The sequence below is a fragment of the Macrotis lagotis genome, chromosome 1 (genome assembly GCF_037893015.1).
Source record: "Macrotis lagotis isolate mMagLag1 chromosome 1, bilby.v1.9.chrom.fasta, whole genome shotgun sequence".
Taxonomy (NCBI): Eukaryota; Metazoa; Chordata; class Mammalia; order Peramelemorphia; family Peramelidae; genus Macrotis; species Macrotis lagotis.
In genome coordinates, this window is record NC_133658.1 from 276061425 (window position 1) to 276078655 (window position 17231).

A 17231-nucleotide genomic window follows, 5' to 3' on the forward strand; every position below is an offset into this window, starting at 1 on the left:
TTTAATTCTAAGATTCTGTGGTACTGAGAAGTGAAATCAAGTTATCAGTTGATACCAAATGGTTTCCATCTTTTCCACTGATCACTGAGGAATTGAATAAAGCTACCCAATAAACATTTCCAAGATTATTAATCATTCATGCCTAACCCTTACATTGCCTTCGATTTACCTGACTCTCATTTACTCACCTAGACAGGTGCCTCTTGGGATTTCTCTCTTCACTATCCAGGGCTCTTCTCCTTGTTGCAACTTAAATATAACATCTGGTTTGGAAATTTGATGGCCTGCTCACAGCGGAAAAAAACAAGTTTTGAGTGTTGTTCTGAGGATATAGAACCACTACCAAATCCAGCCTCTCTGCCTGTGGTCATTAGGATTTGTAAAAGATGAAGAAGACTCTGAGTTCAGCTTCAGCACAATGAAGGTACCTATTTATTACTCCTTAATTTTAAGACCAATTAACTCTAGGAAAAGGGAAGAAGGAATATTCTGTCTATGTGCAGAAAAGGGATTAAGATTCAAATTATACAGATTAACCCTTCATGCCAGTTAGGTGGCACAGTGGATAGAGCATTGGCCCTGGAATCAGGAGATCTGAGTTCAAATCTGACCTCAGACACATAATACTTAGTTGTGTGACTTTGGGCAAGTCACTTAGCTCCATTTCCTTGCAAAAATAACAAAAAAAATTTTTAAAGACCCTAATAGGTATAAGTCAAGCCCAAATTCAGCTAAGCACTTCAGAGGCCATGCTTCTTTAAAAGTTGCAGAAATAGAGATGGATGATTTTGAGTCAGAGAAGAAATAAACCCTTACCTAAAGATACCAGGTTCCTATAGTTTTCCAGCATCACATCTCTGTACAGGTCCTTTTGAGTAAGATCAAGCTGTTTCCACTCTTCTTGGGTGAAGTCCACTGCCACATCCTCAAATGTCACTAATTTCTAAAACAGCAAACACATTTCTGTTTATGCTAGGCCCTTTCCCAAAAGAGCAGTGGCTGTAGGAATGAAAAGGAGATAAAGATTCTAGAGGCAAAACAGTAGGGGAATCAGTAAGAGCTGGTATAAGGACTGGAAAGAGAAAGAAAACAATCAAGTGATTTCAAGATTTCATGTCTACTTGACTCAGAGAATGGTGGATATTTTTAATAGAAGAACGAATTTTGGAAGAATGAAGTGAATTTTTTTTTGTTTTGGTTTTTTTTGGGGGGAAGGGGAGATAATAAAAGGATGGTGGTAAAGAACGTCATAGAATTCAAGTTTAAACATAATCTACTTTTCTCTAGTTTTTTAAGAGCTTTTGTACTTTTCGATTTATCCCTTTGTGTTATTAGAGAAAGGGAAAGAGAAAAAAGAAAAAATCAACAAACCACCTTGTTGAAGAAATTCCTGTTCTCCAACCTCTCATAATTGTACCATGAGGAAAGCAGTTTAGAGCTCATCTAGCCAAACCCTTCACTAATAGATGAAACCGTAAGAGATTAAGCAATTTTACACAAGAAACCACATGTAGTAAGTGAAAGGCAGCATTAGGTACATTGTTTTTCCCTAATAATACGTTTTAAATTTATCAAAACAACAGACATGCGGCCCTTTCGGTGTCCGGCTCTCCCCGTCCGTCCGTCCGCTCCGGAGCTCGGCTGCGCGGCGGCCCCCTCCGCCAAGGCCCGGGCCTCGCGGGGACAGGCGGCGCACAGGCGCAGACGCGGGGCCCCGTCCGGTGAGCGCGGCGGCCCCGGCGGAGGAGCGCGGCGGCGCGGCCTGCAAGATGGTGGCCAAGCAGAGCATCCGGATGGCCAACGAGAAGCACAGCAAGAACATCACCCAGCGCGGCAACGTGGCCAAGACGTCGAGGAACGCCCCCGAAGAGAAGGCGTCCGTGGGGCCCTGGCTGCTGGCGCTCTTCATCTTCGTGGTCTGCGGCTCGGCCATCTTCCAGATTATTCAGAGTATCAGGATGGGCATGTGAAGTACTGACCTTAAAGATGTTTTCACTCTCCTGTGAATTATCACTTGAACTCATTCCTGATGTTTGATACCTTGGTTTAAAAACAGTTCCGTAAAGCATCCTGCCTCAGAATGACTCTTCATGTCATCCTTCATGTGTCATTCCAAGGTTTCTTCACAAGTCATTCCAATTTTTCTAGTTCATACCACAGTGCCTTGAAAAGCACCACATGTATAAAGCAATAAAATTTGATTGTTGATCTACGACGGTGGACCCAACTTATTCAGTCTAGTATAAATTCTCATTTTATGTGATTCTGTAACCTGTATGTGGTATAGATACCTAAACTAAATCTGTATAGACAAAAAGTCTTTGATTCTCCTTTGCCCTTTAATGTATAAATGCAGTTAGTCTTAATTTAAAATTTGGAAACTGATTTTTATATAGCAGCTAGGCACTTTATTGCTGTCTTATGAATCGAAAGCACACTTCATTAGGTAAACTTAGCTGTGCTGTATTATGGTGCTTATTAAAGGAACACCTAGATGTAGTTAGCCTAATTTCCCCCTGCAGCCTTTGGCACTTGAAAATGAAAAGGCTTTCAAAATACTACTATAGAGGGAGATTCTTAGATCCAGAAAATTTATTTTAATAAGATTATAACTCTACCTTGCATTTCACATGGTTGAATAAACTAAGAGGCCATAAAACAAAACCTGAGGAAACATTCTGTCGCCACCTTTAGTTACTGCAGTTTCTTTGAGATGAGGATAGGGTAGAACTTGTCGATGATTGTTAATACGTGTACTATAAATGTCACCTGAGTTGTTTGTGTCAAATATCAAGGGTATTCGCCACAGGTTAACATTTGCAAGTTAGCCCATACTGAGTTAGCTATAGCATGGCTTAGAAAATAGGTATTCTAGAAATTCCACTACTCATTTATCAGGTTGTGACATGCTGTTGAGTCCAGCTGTGCTTTAGACCTCAACGCATGTTGATAGCACTTTCAATACCAAAAAAAGAAAAAAAGGCACACCGGCTAAATTAAGGTCAACTTTAATTCTACTCTTTTTAGATTGAGGATTAGAATTTCCTCTGTGAAGATACTTTTATGTGAAGTTGTATTGACATCTGGTTACAAAGTAAACCTTAAAAGTTAGGGGTGTGATATTTGACTTTTAAGTTGCTATCAGCTAACATTTCTTGTTATAGTGAGGATAGAAGAGAGAGCTAAGTTTTGAGTTAAGTTATGAGTTTAAGAAACTGTTGGAAAACAGCCCAGCTGGCCACTAATGGCTTTTTCTCCTTGACTGTACTTACAGGCAGGCAGTGGACAAAGCTTGGTTTGTGTACTAATGAAAATGGTCTATGTGCTAAATAGGGAAGTGACTTTTACTGCTTCCCACACCCTCGTTTTGATAACATCATGAAAAACAGTTGACAGGATTCTCTTAACTAGCTTCCAATCTGTTTAACCAGAAACTGTTAAAGTAGCAACGGCACTGGTAGCGAAGGTTTAATAGAGGTAAGTAAACTACTCCTGTAAATTATAAAAGAATGCAAAAGCTGCTAGTACTGGCATTTAGCTAAGGGAAGTAGGGCTCTATCTCCTTCGTTAGTTGTATTTTTGCCACTCGAGTTATCATAACCAGGTCCCTGTTTGTCATTAAAGATAAATGCCTTGGTTAACAGATTCTACTATAACTTTAAAAATGCAAATTTTTGCTCTAAATTTGAAGCAGGTGCCTTAATTTTGTTTTGAGTCAAACCATTCCATAGCAAATTTTTTTCATGCTTTTAGTACCGACAGTTGGCTTCAAAAAAGTATTTTCTCTTTACAATGTCTTCTTGACTAAATTGACTGTTAAATTGGTGTGCAAATTGGTCATTTCATATCTGTTAAAAAAATCATTCCCTTTGTATTTACACGTGTAATATACCCACCTTCTGCATTTTATAGTAAGCAGTTTATGCATGTTTGGTTAAATGAAAATTGTGATTTTGATTGGTTTGTTCCCATTAAAAATAAATGCCCTCAAAAAAAAAAACAGACATGCGTTCAAACTACCCCAGAATCACTTTTTAAAGAAACTCTGACTACTCAATAATTTCCCAATAATCTTTTCAAAATTCTAGAATGAAAAGTTGTTTAATAAATGTTTGTTAAAACCAAAGTATTTTATTTACTTCTATTTGGCTCTTGATTTATTCACAGATAAAATGAGGAATCAGAATGGATATCTCTAAGATTCTTAAAAGTTCCCAAACTCTAAGGATTAGAAAATAATTTTATCACTTTGAATCACTGCAGAACTTTATAGAAGGCAGTTAGGTGGTACAATAGATAAAGTGCTGAGTCTGGAGTCATGAAGACTCATCTTTTCTGCATTCAAATCTGGCCTCTTATCAACTGTATAACTCTAGGTAAGTAATTTAACCCTGTGTACCTCAGTTTCCTCATCTGTAAAATAAGCTGGAGAAAGAATTGGCAAACCACTCCAGTATCTTTGTCAAGAATACCTCAAATGGGGTCATAGTCAGATATAGCTGAACAACAACAAAAATAGTAAGTTTTTAGTTGCATTTGAGAGTGCCACTGACCTCTTTTATTAATAAAGTACTAGTATTATTAATAAAATGTCTAATTACCCAGAAACTATGTCTCTTGAACTTTTGAAATGTCACAGTATGTGAGCTCCACCTCCAGCCACAGTATCTAATGTTTTTTGTCCTTCCTTTTCAAAGATGACATCAGGGAGGTGATGCCATGACAAGCACATGAATTTGATTCTAGTGAGGTAATGCTGTACTAAGTCACCAGTCTCACTTTCTCCTCCAGACTCATCTGGGTCCTGTGGCCAGATATGAATCAGGATGACTGGAGATGGTATTGGATGTGAGGCAGTCAGGGTTAAGTGACTTATCCAAGGTCACACAGTTAGTTGGAATCAAATATTTGAGACTGGATTCAAACTCCTGTCCTCCTGAATCCAAGGCCAGTGCTCTATCCACTGCACCACCTAGCTGCCTCAGCCACAGTTCCTATGGAAATGTTGAATACTCTGAGGAAGTGATTCCCCTCTAGCCTTGTCTTTCAAAATCAGATCCAGGTCATTTGGTGGGCAAGTTCCTTATCCAGGAAGTTGAGTCATCCATTTAAGACAATGATACTGGAGTCCAGTATCCAGTCCAGAGAACTCAAGAATTTTTTCCAGGTGCTCATGACATGATCACTTTGTCCTGGCTCAGGAGGCATGAGGAATCAATATTAACCGAAGTCCACTTAAACCACTCTTGGACCTTCTGCATGAGAGCTGGCCCTCTTTCTGCTGTTCCACATCTCCGATGCCAGAAGTCAGGCCCCATTGCTCCCTCCTCTCCCTTTCCTTCTTCAGCCCCTCCAATCCTACCTGATCTCTTAGATTAAGCAAACTGCTTAAGTGTAAAAGTAACTGTTTTGATTAAATGGAAACAAAAGAAAAAATAAAGGCAATAAATCACTCCTTTTTTCACACTTACAACATTATTTTTGAGCTTTCCAGTAGCTCACTAACTGAGCAATAAACTATGAAAATACAAACAACAGCAACAAACAACAAAAGCCAAAACAATGTAGTCTGAGAGTGATGAAGAAACTATAGAATATACATGGTTTATTACTTATAAAGGGGAACATTATAAGGGGAACATATAAGGATGAGGCATCTTTTTTTTAACTTTTCTCAAATGATTTTAGAATTGTCTAGATGCAGCAAAATACATCTATCTTCAACAGAAATTCCCATTCCACAGGAGGGACCACTATAGACAACCTTAGTTTTGAACTTGTTCTATAAACACCATAGTAACTTATTGTTTTATTTAAACTTTAGGTTTCCTGAAAAACCTAGTGCTTCTGTGACCCAGGTAAAAAACTCCCCAAATCTATACTGATCTTTTTTGGTTTCAAATCCATTTCAAGCAAGAACTCTACAAATGACATTTGTTCCTGCCTCCAAGATTTTGCTCATGCTTTTCTTTTTTACTGTCCAGTGTTACTCCCTCTTTAATCCTTTCTAACTGGCCAAATACCAACTATTTTTCACAGCAAGCTAAGATCTCATCTCACCTCATATCCCTGGGGGATAGATGATTTCTGGTTAAAATGAGCAGGATTTTAGTTTAAAGGGGATGCAGAAATACTATATTCAGGTGATTTAGGAGCCCTCCTTTAGGCCAACTGAAGTTTTCATTGTAAGCATTTATACCTTGGAAATTGGCACATGCTGCAAATTGAAGCTTATCTTTTTTGTATTGTTCCTGTCTACACTTAAGTTATGGAGAAAATATTAATCATGCAGATTAAACTTAAAACTGATAGAGAAAATATTAATAACACAGATTGAATTTTAAAATGTGTCATAGTATTTTTTTTGAGAGCTGGCTGTTAAACCAGCACATCCCTAACTATAATTCACAAACATTTTAATTAGCATTTTGTGGGGCTGGGGGAAGGTTTCAAATTACTTGAGTGTCTCTCCTTCTCTTACCACAAATATGTTTCATCATAACAACCTGCTGGTTCACCAAATCTAGTATCTGTCATTGCTAATCCAGATGTAAGTCATAGCATGTCTTCTTCTTTCTCCAGGAATCTAATCCTTTCTCTTTTCCAGCCTGTCTGCACTCTCTTTGGGCAGATCCCTCAGTCCCTCTCTGGTGATCTGTGAAAGGCCAGCCCTATTAAAAATAAAATTCTATAGCCTTGAACTTTTCCTGAAATTCTTTCCTTCCAAATGTTGTGTGGAGGATTCCTATAGCTCCCTGACCTTCAAGTTCCCTCATCTACTCAACTTCAACTTTTCCCCTGCTTCAGTTTTGTTTATTGATATGACAACATCATTATCCCTTATAATTCACAGTTCTGAAGTTCTTCTCTCCCTTATCTTATGCCTACTTTTGTCCTTATCTTGATTTCAGAACTGTAACCCTTCCCTGTCTTTCTTTTCAATCTATTAGCTCCTCAATTCAACATTTATAATCAATATACTATGTCAGGCTCTGAGAATACAAAGGTGAAAATAAAAAACAAAACCAAACTTCAATAGTCTCTGGCCTCATAGAGCACATTTTCTAATGGAAGAATAAAAAACACATCTATTAGTACATAAGAGATTATTTGAAAGGGAAGAGAGAAGTAAGAAATGATTGTGATCAAGGAAAGCTTCCTGGAGGTGGTGGTATCTTAGGAGAACTTTGAAAAGAATTTGTAGAGTTCCAATGACTGGTAAAATTGGGAGATAAGGAAGGATTACATCTATGATGACCCTCAGCTATCTCCCCTCTGATTGGAGACCTGGAAAGGGGGAAAGTACTACTAAACTCTCCTTTATAGAAAGCTCTAGCTTCATTTTCCATCAGCAGTCCTGCTTGGTTCATGTCCTTCCCCCAGCTTTTCAGCTTCCTTTTGTTCCCCTTCCCCATAAGACTGTAAACTCCTTGAGGGCAGAAATACTCACTCTCTCTCACTCTCTCTCTCTCTCTCTCTCTCTCTCTCTCTCTCTCTCTCTGTCTCTGTCTCTCTGTCTGTCTCTGTCTCTTTCTGTTTCTCTGTCTCTCTATCTCTCTCTCTGTCTCTTTTAAAATTTGTATCTCCAAAACAGTGCCTAGTACACAGCAGATAATTAAGGTATATTAAGTTGAAATGAATCAAACTGAATTGAGTGTGTTCACCGCAGGGAGGTAGAACAAAGAAATTAGGCCTATTTCTAGGTTTCTCCAAGTTGTGAAGCCACATCAACATTGTTTTTTTAAGTTTCTGGTTTCCTATGGCTCCAGATTTCTGCTCCTTTTCTGAGTCTCCTCTAATACAGGCTCTCTGGTGCCTCAGCACCAGTCAGTAGACCCCAAGATCAGCCACTTCAACAACTCACTAACTCCCACTTAATAACTGACTGTCCTAGGACCCTTTTCCCATTCCTTGTTGGTTAATCCCAATGACTGGTAACCATCCCCCAGTCTCCAATTCAAGTCAATTCAATAGGTACTTTTTTAAGCATCAATTTAAGGCAGACCAAATGCTAGGCATTAGGTATATAAATAACAAACTAACATTACCTCTCTGTCCTAAAGAAGCATCCTAAAGATATTCTCTTGGGGAAAAATAACTGCTACAAAGAGAAAATTAATTTAAAATCTTACAAAGTGATTTGAGAGTCAGGGGATCCTGGAAGGTACTGGAAGCACTAAGAGTTGGTAAGGAAGGGCCCTTGATTGGAGGTGGTAGGAGAGGTGACCTGGGCAGGAGGATGAGATTCTAAAAGGTCTAAGAGAAAGAAGTGAGGATATAGATTATTCTAAGTTTGGAGGCCAGTCAACCTGTGGACTGAAGCAGAATACGGAATATAGTGTCTGAAAATCTGCAGATAGATCAATTTGTCTATGAAATGTGCAGGGAAGGATAGAGATGTGTAATCAGTATAAAAAGGAGGGCTGGCAGTAGTAGACTGTGAAGGGCTTTGGATGCTTTAACCAGGAAATTTGAATGTTATCCTAGAGGTAATAGAGGGTCATTTGAGCTTCTTTCGGGGAGGGGGCAGGGAGTCATCTGATTGAATTTGTGTTTTAGGAAAATCAATTTGGTAGCAATGGGGACTGCATAAGGCTGCCAAGCAGAATGATTTCATATAACACAATGCTGATTGGCTCCCCTACAAATTCATGTTATCTAACCTCTCAACTGGGGTTCTTACTGCTAGGATTTCTTAGTAAACCCACTTATTTATCACTTTTTGATGATGCACTGCCAAATTTCCCATTGTAATTATACCAAATTTTTTTCTTAATATTCTCTGTCACCCAAACGCAAATAAACCTTCACTTTATTCTCAAAAGATGACCTGAACTTCTATTTTCCTGAGATAATGAAGTTATCTAATGTGAACTAACTTGTCTTTCTTTCTCTGTTCCCCCAAATCTCAAGAACCTGCTCTCTAACCTTATTATTTCTTCACAAATGGTTCTGGTCTTGGACTTTTCCAAATTCTACAACTACTCACAATTTGAACTGCCTGGTAGATACTTCACTGTGTTGTACTACCATCATCTCAAACTCAAAATGTTCAAAATTGAACATTTCTTCTTTCAAGTTTCCATTTTTCTATCAATTGTAACAAAATCACTCAGTCACTCATGCTCAAAACCTTTGTTACTTTTGATTGCTCTCTCTCTCTCTTATTTACCCTTAAGTAAGCAATTGCTAAGTTCTACCAATTTTATTTTCACAAGTTTGCACAGTTCACTCTTTCAGATATTAATTTATTGTATAATTATGAGCAAGTCATCCTTTCTCTATTTCAATTTCCTCATCTGTAAAAAAAAAAAAATTGGCCTGTTTCCTTCTAATTCTATGATTCTCCTTGATTCTCTTCAAAGTATCTATATGCTAGCACAGGCTACCATTTGATATCATTTACCCAATCAGCTGGGTTTCCTTCTTCTAGTTTCTCTATTCAACCAATTTATCTTTCTCACTGCTGCCAGGAAATTCTTACTTTTATACAAATCTGGGGCAGCTAGGTGAATAGAGCACCAGCCCTGGAGTCAGGAGTACCTGAGTTCAAATGCTGACTCAGACACTTAATAATTACCTAGTTGGTGCAAAAACCTAAAAAAAAAAAAACAACTTTTATACACATCTGATCATAGTATAAGTCAGCTCAAAATATGTCAATAATGACCCAAAAGCCCAAATTCCTAAAAACATGGCTTAAGAAAAAAAAAAAAGCTCTTTGCAATCTGGAGCCACCTGACTTTACATTACAAGAATCTTATTTCACCTTATTTCACATCAGTCCCTACTAGATTCCACTAAACTAGAAAACGATTTTCCTCCATACAGAGTTCATGTTTCCCTAATGCTCTGCCTTACTTTGTTCATTTCTTATATTTGGAATTTTTTTCTTCTCCTGCTTTCTGTGTTGCAATACTACTTATCTTTAGACCCAAATCAAATCTCAAATAATCTTTCCTTCTTTGGACATTACATCAAAAGTTTGTTTGGACATTACATCTCTCTTATTTCACCCACATTCTAGGTTATATCTGAAAGCCACCCAAGTAGATTTGAAGTTACATTACTGAATCTTCCCCAGTAGCCGACACAGTACTTTTATGTAGTAGATACTAAACAAATAGTTTTTTAATTGAACTGAGATCTTTTATGACCAGACTAGATGATAAAGATATTTCCATTTTTAAGTACTCTGAAATAAGATGGTATTTCAGGAAACAGACTAAAAATTCCCAATTTACCTGAGGTCTGGATAACAGGAGTTCAGGAACCATTGTCTCCTACCCTGGGCTTCTTACTTGTGGAAGGGTGGAGTTCTGCAAAGGCAAACCTAGGAGAAAGAAGAAAAAAGTCATAATGAAAACAAAGTCATTTGTCACAACCTTTTTAATTGTTGATTAATGTTCATTGTTTCAATGGCTCCAAGATGGGCATATCCTTCACTCTAATAAACTGAAGTCTTTTCTCATCCTGTGCAATTCCTGTTCATTTCTTTGTTTTTTAATATGAATTTTATTTTTTCCAACAAGAATTTACTCTTTCACCTACTTTTCCCCTCAGCTCTCTTCCTACCTCCACCCTCCCCAAAACAAACTCTAAAGTCTTAAAACAAATTCCTGCATTGGCCATGTCCAAAAATGTATGATCATTTTGGATCCTGAGTCTATCAGCTATGCACCAGGAGTTGGTAGCATGCCACATTTTCAGTATCCTAGAATCACAGTTGGTCATTGTATTAATCAGAGTTCTTAAGTACTTCCATTGTCTTTATAATGTGGTGGTTTGTGTATAAATTGTTCTCTTGGATTTACTCACTTCACTATGCATGAGTCCATAAAGATTTTCCCAGGTTATTTCCTGAAACCATCCTTTTCATTATTTCTTATGACACAAATAATATTATATGTGATAACTGGTTCAGTCATTTCCCAACTGTTGACATCTACTTGGTTTCCAGATCTTTGGCAACACAAATAAAGCTGCTAAAATATTTTTGTACATATGGGTGTTCTCTCTCTCTCTCTCTCTCTCTTTCTCTTATCTCTTTGCCTAGTTATAAAGGTGAGGTAGAGGAAAGGTACTTGGCAATAGTTCTCACTGTAAATCTGTCAGAATAAAGGTTTCTTTTTATCGGAGTATATTCCAGTAATCTGAAGGTCGGATCGAAGAGTAACAAGGTTATTCAAGTCCCAGAACTAGCAGTGACCAGCACTCACTCAATGCTGATGGTGATGTTGGTTGACACCTATTCTTGTTCATACCTGAAATAAATCTTTTTTTTTAGGTTTTTGCAAGGCAAATGAGGTTAAGTGGCTTGCCCAAGACCACACTGCTGGGTAATTATTAAGTGTCTGAGGCCAGATTTGAACTCAGGTATTCTTGACTCCAGGGCTGGTGCTCTATCCACTGCGCCACCTAGCCACCCCGTAATAAATCTTGATTTAGTCTGTAGCTATTTTCTATGTCACTTCCTATAATTCTTAATATAAAAATGTGGATTGGCTTGTCTAGCAAGTTAGTGCAATAATGTGAATGTGGTATGAAGAATGAAAAGTCCAATGCTCTGTGACACAGAATTAAAATCAAAATGGCAGGAACATCTCAAATGCATATTTTACAGAACAGGGTATTTGGCTCCAGTCCACTTTTAAGTTCTTTCCTCCAAAGGAGTAGTCAACAGAGTATAATCCATAAGTTACTTGCTATACACAATGATGCTAAAAGTTGAGAAACTGGATGAGACACAGGGAATGAAATAGTATCACATTGGGAAGATCACATGATGACACAAGGGAGACATCCCCATATTACCCAAGACTCACTACCTTTCAAAAAGAAGGTCAGTTTGCCTTTATTCCACCTTGGGGAAACATTTCTCCACTAGCAATCATTTGATAGTTCTCACCTCTCTCTTCAAGCACTTTGATCAAATCCTTCATAGTCAACTCCTGCTCACTGTTCTCTAGCTGTGGTGACTTAACTAAATCCTGAGCTTCCCAGTTAGAATCAGGAACTACTCCATTATCTGCTTCTTCAGTCAATATCTGGTCTCTGTCCTCAAATATTAGCCTGAGAGGCCTCAGATCAGACTTTTCCTTCAAGGATGTTTTCTGCTGTCTTGGAGTATCCTCCTCCACCTTCAATCTAAGCTGTTCATTCCTATAGAAAGGCTGGGAGACTTGGGGTCCATCACACTTTTACAACCCTCTGTAGTCCAGAGCTTCCCCTCTAGGTCCCACTGCAGATGTCAGTAGGAGGGCCCAGCACCCTCAATCACAAACCTAACACTAGCAACTTTCAGAAGAAGGTGTAAGACAAAAATGTACCATGTTCACACTGTGGACAATCTACATGAGGTGTTACAGTTACCTGAATGGTACAAAGCTTTAAAAGAACTCCCAGAATAATATCAGATACACAAACAAGTAAGGCGCACATACACAGTGCTCTCCAGGAACAGAAAAACACTTGGAAACACCACGTTCAGAGTTCCCATAATTTACTCCAAAGTAGCACAATTTTAATGGGAAACAAGACAACCCTGGTTCCAGCTGTAAGCAGTAGAACATGGGAGAAAGAACTTGAGTGCACAGGAGGCCGGGGTTCAGATTCCAGATGTGATGCTCCGTGTGAGGCCATGAGCGGCATGTGGCCTCTTTGCCCCTCCTCTGGTCATCTGCTGGATGAGGATGATCTCGACTACCTGCGTCCGCCTCATTGGGGTGCCGGGATGCAGTAGTGGGAGCCACGAGGCCGGGTGACTGGGGCGCCATTTCTCTAGCCCTCCCTTCCTTCTCTAAGTAGCTACAATACTTAAGCTCATCGGTGTCCGCGTGCACAAATGCGGGGCTGCGGTATGTGCCAAAGCCTCCCGCAATCATAAACCATCAAATGAGGGCAAGTTCCTCCATTCTAGACGCCTGGCATCGACGCAGAGTTCACAAGGCCTGGAGGTGAAAGCGAGCGTGGTGGCATCCCCGGGCGCCCCTTGCTCATGGTTGGCGGGGGCCCCGCTGGGGCGGGGGCGGGGCAGGGGAGGAGCCCAGCCTTCTGGCTCCCGCGGCGCCGCACGCCTCGCCGCCCCCCGGGGCCACTGAACTACGACTCCCAGCATGCCTGCGGCTCGGCTTCCCCACGCCCCGGCTGTACTCGGGCCCCGCCCCGCGCGGCCCTCCCTCCACCCGCCGCCCGGGCACGGCGGCGGCCCTGGCCCCGCGGCCCGCGGAGACCCCTCCGGACTCCGCCGGGGCCTTCAGTAGACGCCCGGCTGCCAGCGTTTCCAACTCCCGTCCGATGGACGCGCTTCGGTTTCCCACCTTCTCCCTAAAACGAGGCCAGAAAAGCCGGCAACACCGCGCGCGAGGCCGTTGTGTTAGAGGGTGCCATGGCCAGCGCCTTGCCCGCACACTGCTTTGATGCGGCCGCAACCACAGAACGTTTCCTGGCTGCAATGTTGAGCTCGGAATCGGACAGAATCCCTATTTGCATTTTCTGGGAAACAGCTGTTTACCTGCGGCCGCCCTGCGGGCCCCGCTGTGGCCACCAGGCCTTTCCGTCGTTCCCAGCTCGTCGGGACCCCGTTTAGGTCTCCTTGGCAGAGATACCGAGAGAGTTTGCCATCGCCTCCTCCAGCTCATTCTACACACGAGGAAACCAAGACAAATGGGGAAGGGACTCCACCCGAGCCACACGGCTACGAAGTTTCTGAGGTCACATTTGACTCCAATATAATGCTTTAAAAATTGTAAAAGTGCTTTATACATGATCTCATTTGAGTTTAAAAATCACTCTGTTGACCCTTCAGATGAGGAAATTATGTCTCAGAGAAGTTAAATGACTCGGAGAAGTTAAAAACCTAGTGTCAGAGACAGGGTTTTAACCCAAGCTCCAGGAGTGCACCCCGAGGTCATGCTGCCTTCTACTTCCCTTCCAGCTCTGACCTCTGATTCCCCATTTACCCCTTCTATAATTTATCTTGTTAGACTCATTATTCTGATTCAGCATTCTGAAATTTTTTTGATTCTGTCATCCAATTATTTGTCCACCCTTGTTGATAGGTCATCTAAGTCTTTATCCAGGTCACTGACAAAAACAGTGTGAACAAAATATGGGCATTGCCGCATCTCTGAGATATTATATGCATAACTTTCTTCCAGGTCCATTCATCCATTCTAAATTTCACTTAACCACACTGCTATTCAATCGACATCTTTCCAATCTTTTCACAAGTACATGATTAGGGACCTTATCAAATAACTTGCTGACATTCAGATATTTCCCTAATCTAATAGTTTTGTTGAAACAATAGACAAATGACCTGATCAGGTATGACCTGATCACTTTCCTCCCAAGGTTTCCAGAATTTCAACTCTAGCAATCAGTTCCTCATATTTTGGTCAGAATCATGTTCAGACAAGTAGTTCCTCTTGTCACCTCTTCCATTCTTTGGATAATAAAGTTATCATAAAAGAAAGTCAAGAATGTATCAGTTCCACTGTTTTGGGGTGGCTTTTTTTTGTCAGAAAATAGGGTTTCACCATATGTCTGGACAGCAAAAGTATTCCATAATGAACTCACCATCCATTTCTTCCTTTGGTCCAGGTGGACTATAATATTCTAACTTTTTCTCCCTCTAACTGAATCTAAGCTAAAAGTACTGTTCACCATACCTTACTTTCCTTGGTTCATAGATTTCCATGGAGTATTTCTTTTTAATATATACACTCTTACTCTACCAGACCTTTTATTAACCCTTGCCCTTTCAAATAAAGTAGAACCATGGTCTACGTCTTGTCTAAATTTTAATGAAAACACAGGACTGAATTTACCTACTAAACAGTAAGATGGTTCAGTGAATAGACTGCTGGGTCTAGAATCAAGATGATCTAAATTCAAATCCAGACTCAAATCCCTACTAACTTTCTGACCCTGGTCAAGTAATTTAATTTCTCTTGGCTTCAGTTTCCCTATCTGTAAAATGAGGATAATAATAGCATCTACTTTCAAGTTTTGTTATGAGGATCAAATGAAATAGGACCTGTAAAGCACACAGCACCTTAGCATCAAGAAATGATTGTTCTCTTCCCCAAGATCTTAAATTCCCTTTATAACCTAGACTCTGCACATATGTGTATATGTAAATATCTGAGACAGATGAGTAATATCATATCTTCATTATTTCTTATGAATTATTGATAATGTCCATTGATACTATTCTTACAATTTTGTGCCTGTTAATCTCTGACTTGGTGAAGATACGTGTATGGGGTTTTTTTTTCCCTTCCTCACTTTTCAATCAATTTAAAGCTGCCTTGGTCTGACCCCAAATCTATGTTTTTTTTGTTGGGTTTTTTTGGCAAGTTAAGTGGCTTGCCCAAGGCCACACAGCTAGGTAATTATTAAGTGTCTGAGACCAGATTTGAACCCAGGTACTCCTGACTCCAGGGCCGGTGCTTTATCCACTGGGCCACCTAGCCACCCCTCCATATTTATGTTTTACTAGCTTTCACTGGAGCATGCCATCACTGACCAAGAAGAGCCTATTGTTTCTGTTCAAAAGCTCAGGACCAGCATCCAAGTCTCATTTCTTTTTAAACCATTGTTTTCTTCCTATGTTCTTTCTTTCAGAAGTCCCTACCCTCCACTGGAAGTAGTATTAAAAATTCCAGTTTCAGCTATAAAAAGTTTGATTTTTGCCCAGATTTTCATAATCCCGGGAATGTTTTATAAATTCTTTCTGTCACCCTTAATTTGTCCAGAAGCAAGTAGTAATTAACAGGGTTGAACACAGAGCAGGGGGGAAAGTGCTAGATCTGGAATCAGAAGTAGTATGGTTCAGTGAGGTAAATACTTGTTTTGGAGTAAGGGGAGTTGTTGTTTAGTTCTTTAGTCATGGATAACTCTTGGTGACCTGCTGTCCATGAGGACTATGGACCATACTGTCCATAGGTTTTTCTTGGCAAAGATACTGGAGAGGTCAATCATTCCTTCTTCAACTCATTTAAAAATGAGGAAACTGAGGCAAACAGCACTTAAGTGACTTGCCCAGGATTACACAGCTAGAAAGCATCTGGGGTTGGATTTGAATTCAGGTCTTTCTGATTCCAGGTTCAGTGCTCCATCCATTGAGCTGCCAAGCTTTTTTTGGAGCAAGAGGATCTGAGTTCAAATCCTGACTTTCTGTGTGATCTTGGGCAAGTCATCATTTGTTGTGCCCTTAGTTTCCTCATCTCTGAAATAAAAGATTTGGATAAGAAGATGTCTAAGGTTCTCTTATCTCTAGATCATCATCTTCTCAAGGGCCTTCTTCACTCTATCCCAGACATAGGACCTGCTGTTTTTGCCTCACTGCCTCACTAACCCATCTGCAGTTACAGCAGCAGCAGCAGGCTCATTGGGATCTCCTATGACCACATCCATGACTATGGAATGAATTTTAATTCTGGTGAAAGTACAATCTTCTGGGCAACTTTGCACAAGAAATGTCACCCTTCTGAACTTCTGTTGAGGGAGTTGGAAGATTCCTTCCCCTAGGAGCCCCTTGTGGAATAGGAGAAGCTGCTTCTAAAGGGACCAGATCCATGGGGAGAACACGCAAAGTCTGACAAAAAGCTCCTATCATTCTACTTCTCCTTCTTTCTCTACTTTCCCCTTCTTTTTTCTTCTTAGAGATGAAGTATTCTCAATGACCTCTTCAGATTAATTTTCCTGTTGTAGTATTTTTTTCCACATTTTCAAGGTACACTTCATTTTAACTTTTAATCAGTGATATAGACATTCCTCCAGCCCTCTCATTTTCTGGGAGAAAATACACACAAGTTGATCACACTAGCAAAAAATAAAACTAGACTAATTTCTATTGGTTATTGTATTATTTCCTTTATCCTTCATCTTCTGCATTTGAAATAGATCCTCAGCTTCTAGTCATTAGTACTGCTAACTCACTTGGCTAACTGCCTCTGCCTCTGATCCCAAGAATAATCTTTTTAAAAAGTCCTTGTTATTTTCCTAGAAAACTAAAAATAAGATTCTTTTGTTCAAGCAACAAAGGAAAAGGATGACTTAGGGGGACCCTTTATCCTTAAGATGAATCCACAAAACTGTAGGCTTTATCAGAATGGTTCCTGTGGGGGTTCATTAATTGATTCACTGACCCACCAATTGCAACAGTTTTTTCAAACCTTTTCATCTCTCCTCAAACCTCCCATTGCTCTCTCTCCCAATCCTCT

General features: G+C 40.0%; 1 protein-coding gene and 1 pseudogene across 4 annotated transcripts in view; one reads left to right on the top strand and one right to left on the bottom strand.

The window, feature by feature from the left end:
- LOC141505051 (uncharacterized) overlaps window positions 1-17231 on the bottom strand; it is a 48805-nt gene that overhangs the window by 25165 nt on the left and 6409 nt on the right. For 3 of the 4 annotated variants that reach the window (XR_012473534.1, XR_012473533.1, XM_074210537.1), the window contains exons 2-4: window positions 10245-10333; window positions 817-943; window positions 189-287 (exon numbers count right to left, since the gene is read on the bottom strand). Coding sequence is in view for 2 of the 4 variants with exons in the window: in XM_074210537.1 (XP_074066638.1) it covers window positions 189-287; window positions 817-943; window positions 10245-10277 (259 nt within the window). In the remaining 2 variants the exon portion in view is untranslated. The remainder of the gene's footprint in view (window positions 1-188; window positions 288-816; window positions 944-10244; window positions 10334-17231) is intronic. The other variant, XM_074210539.1, reaches the window with a different exon arrangement.
- LOC141505053 (stress-associated endoplasmic reticulum protein 1 pseudogene) lies at window positions 1712-2212 on the top strand (annotated as a pseudogene).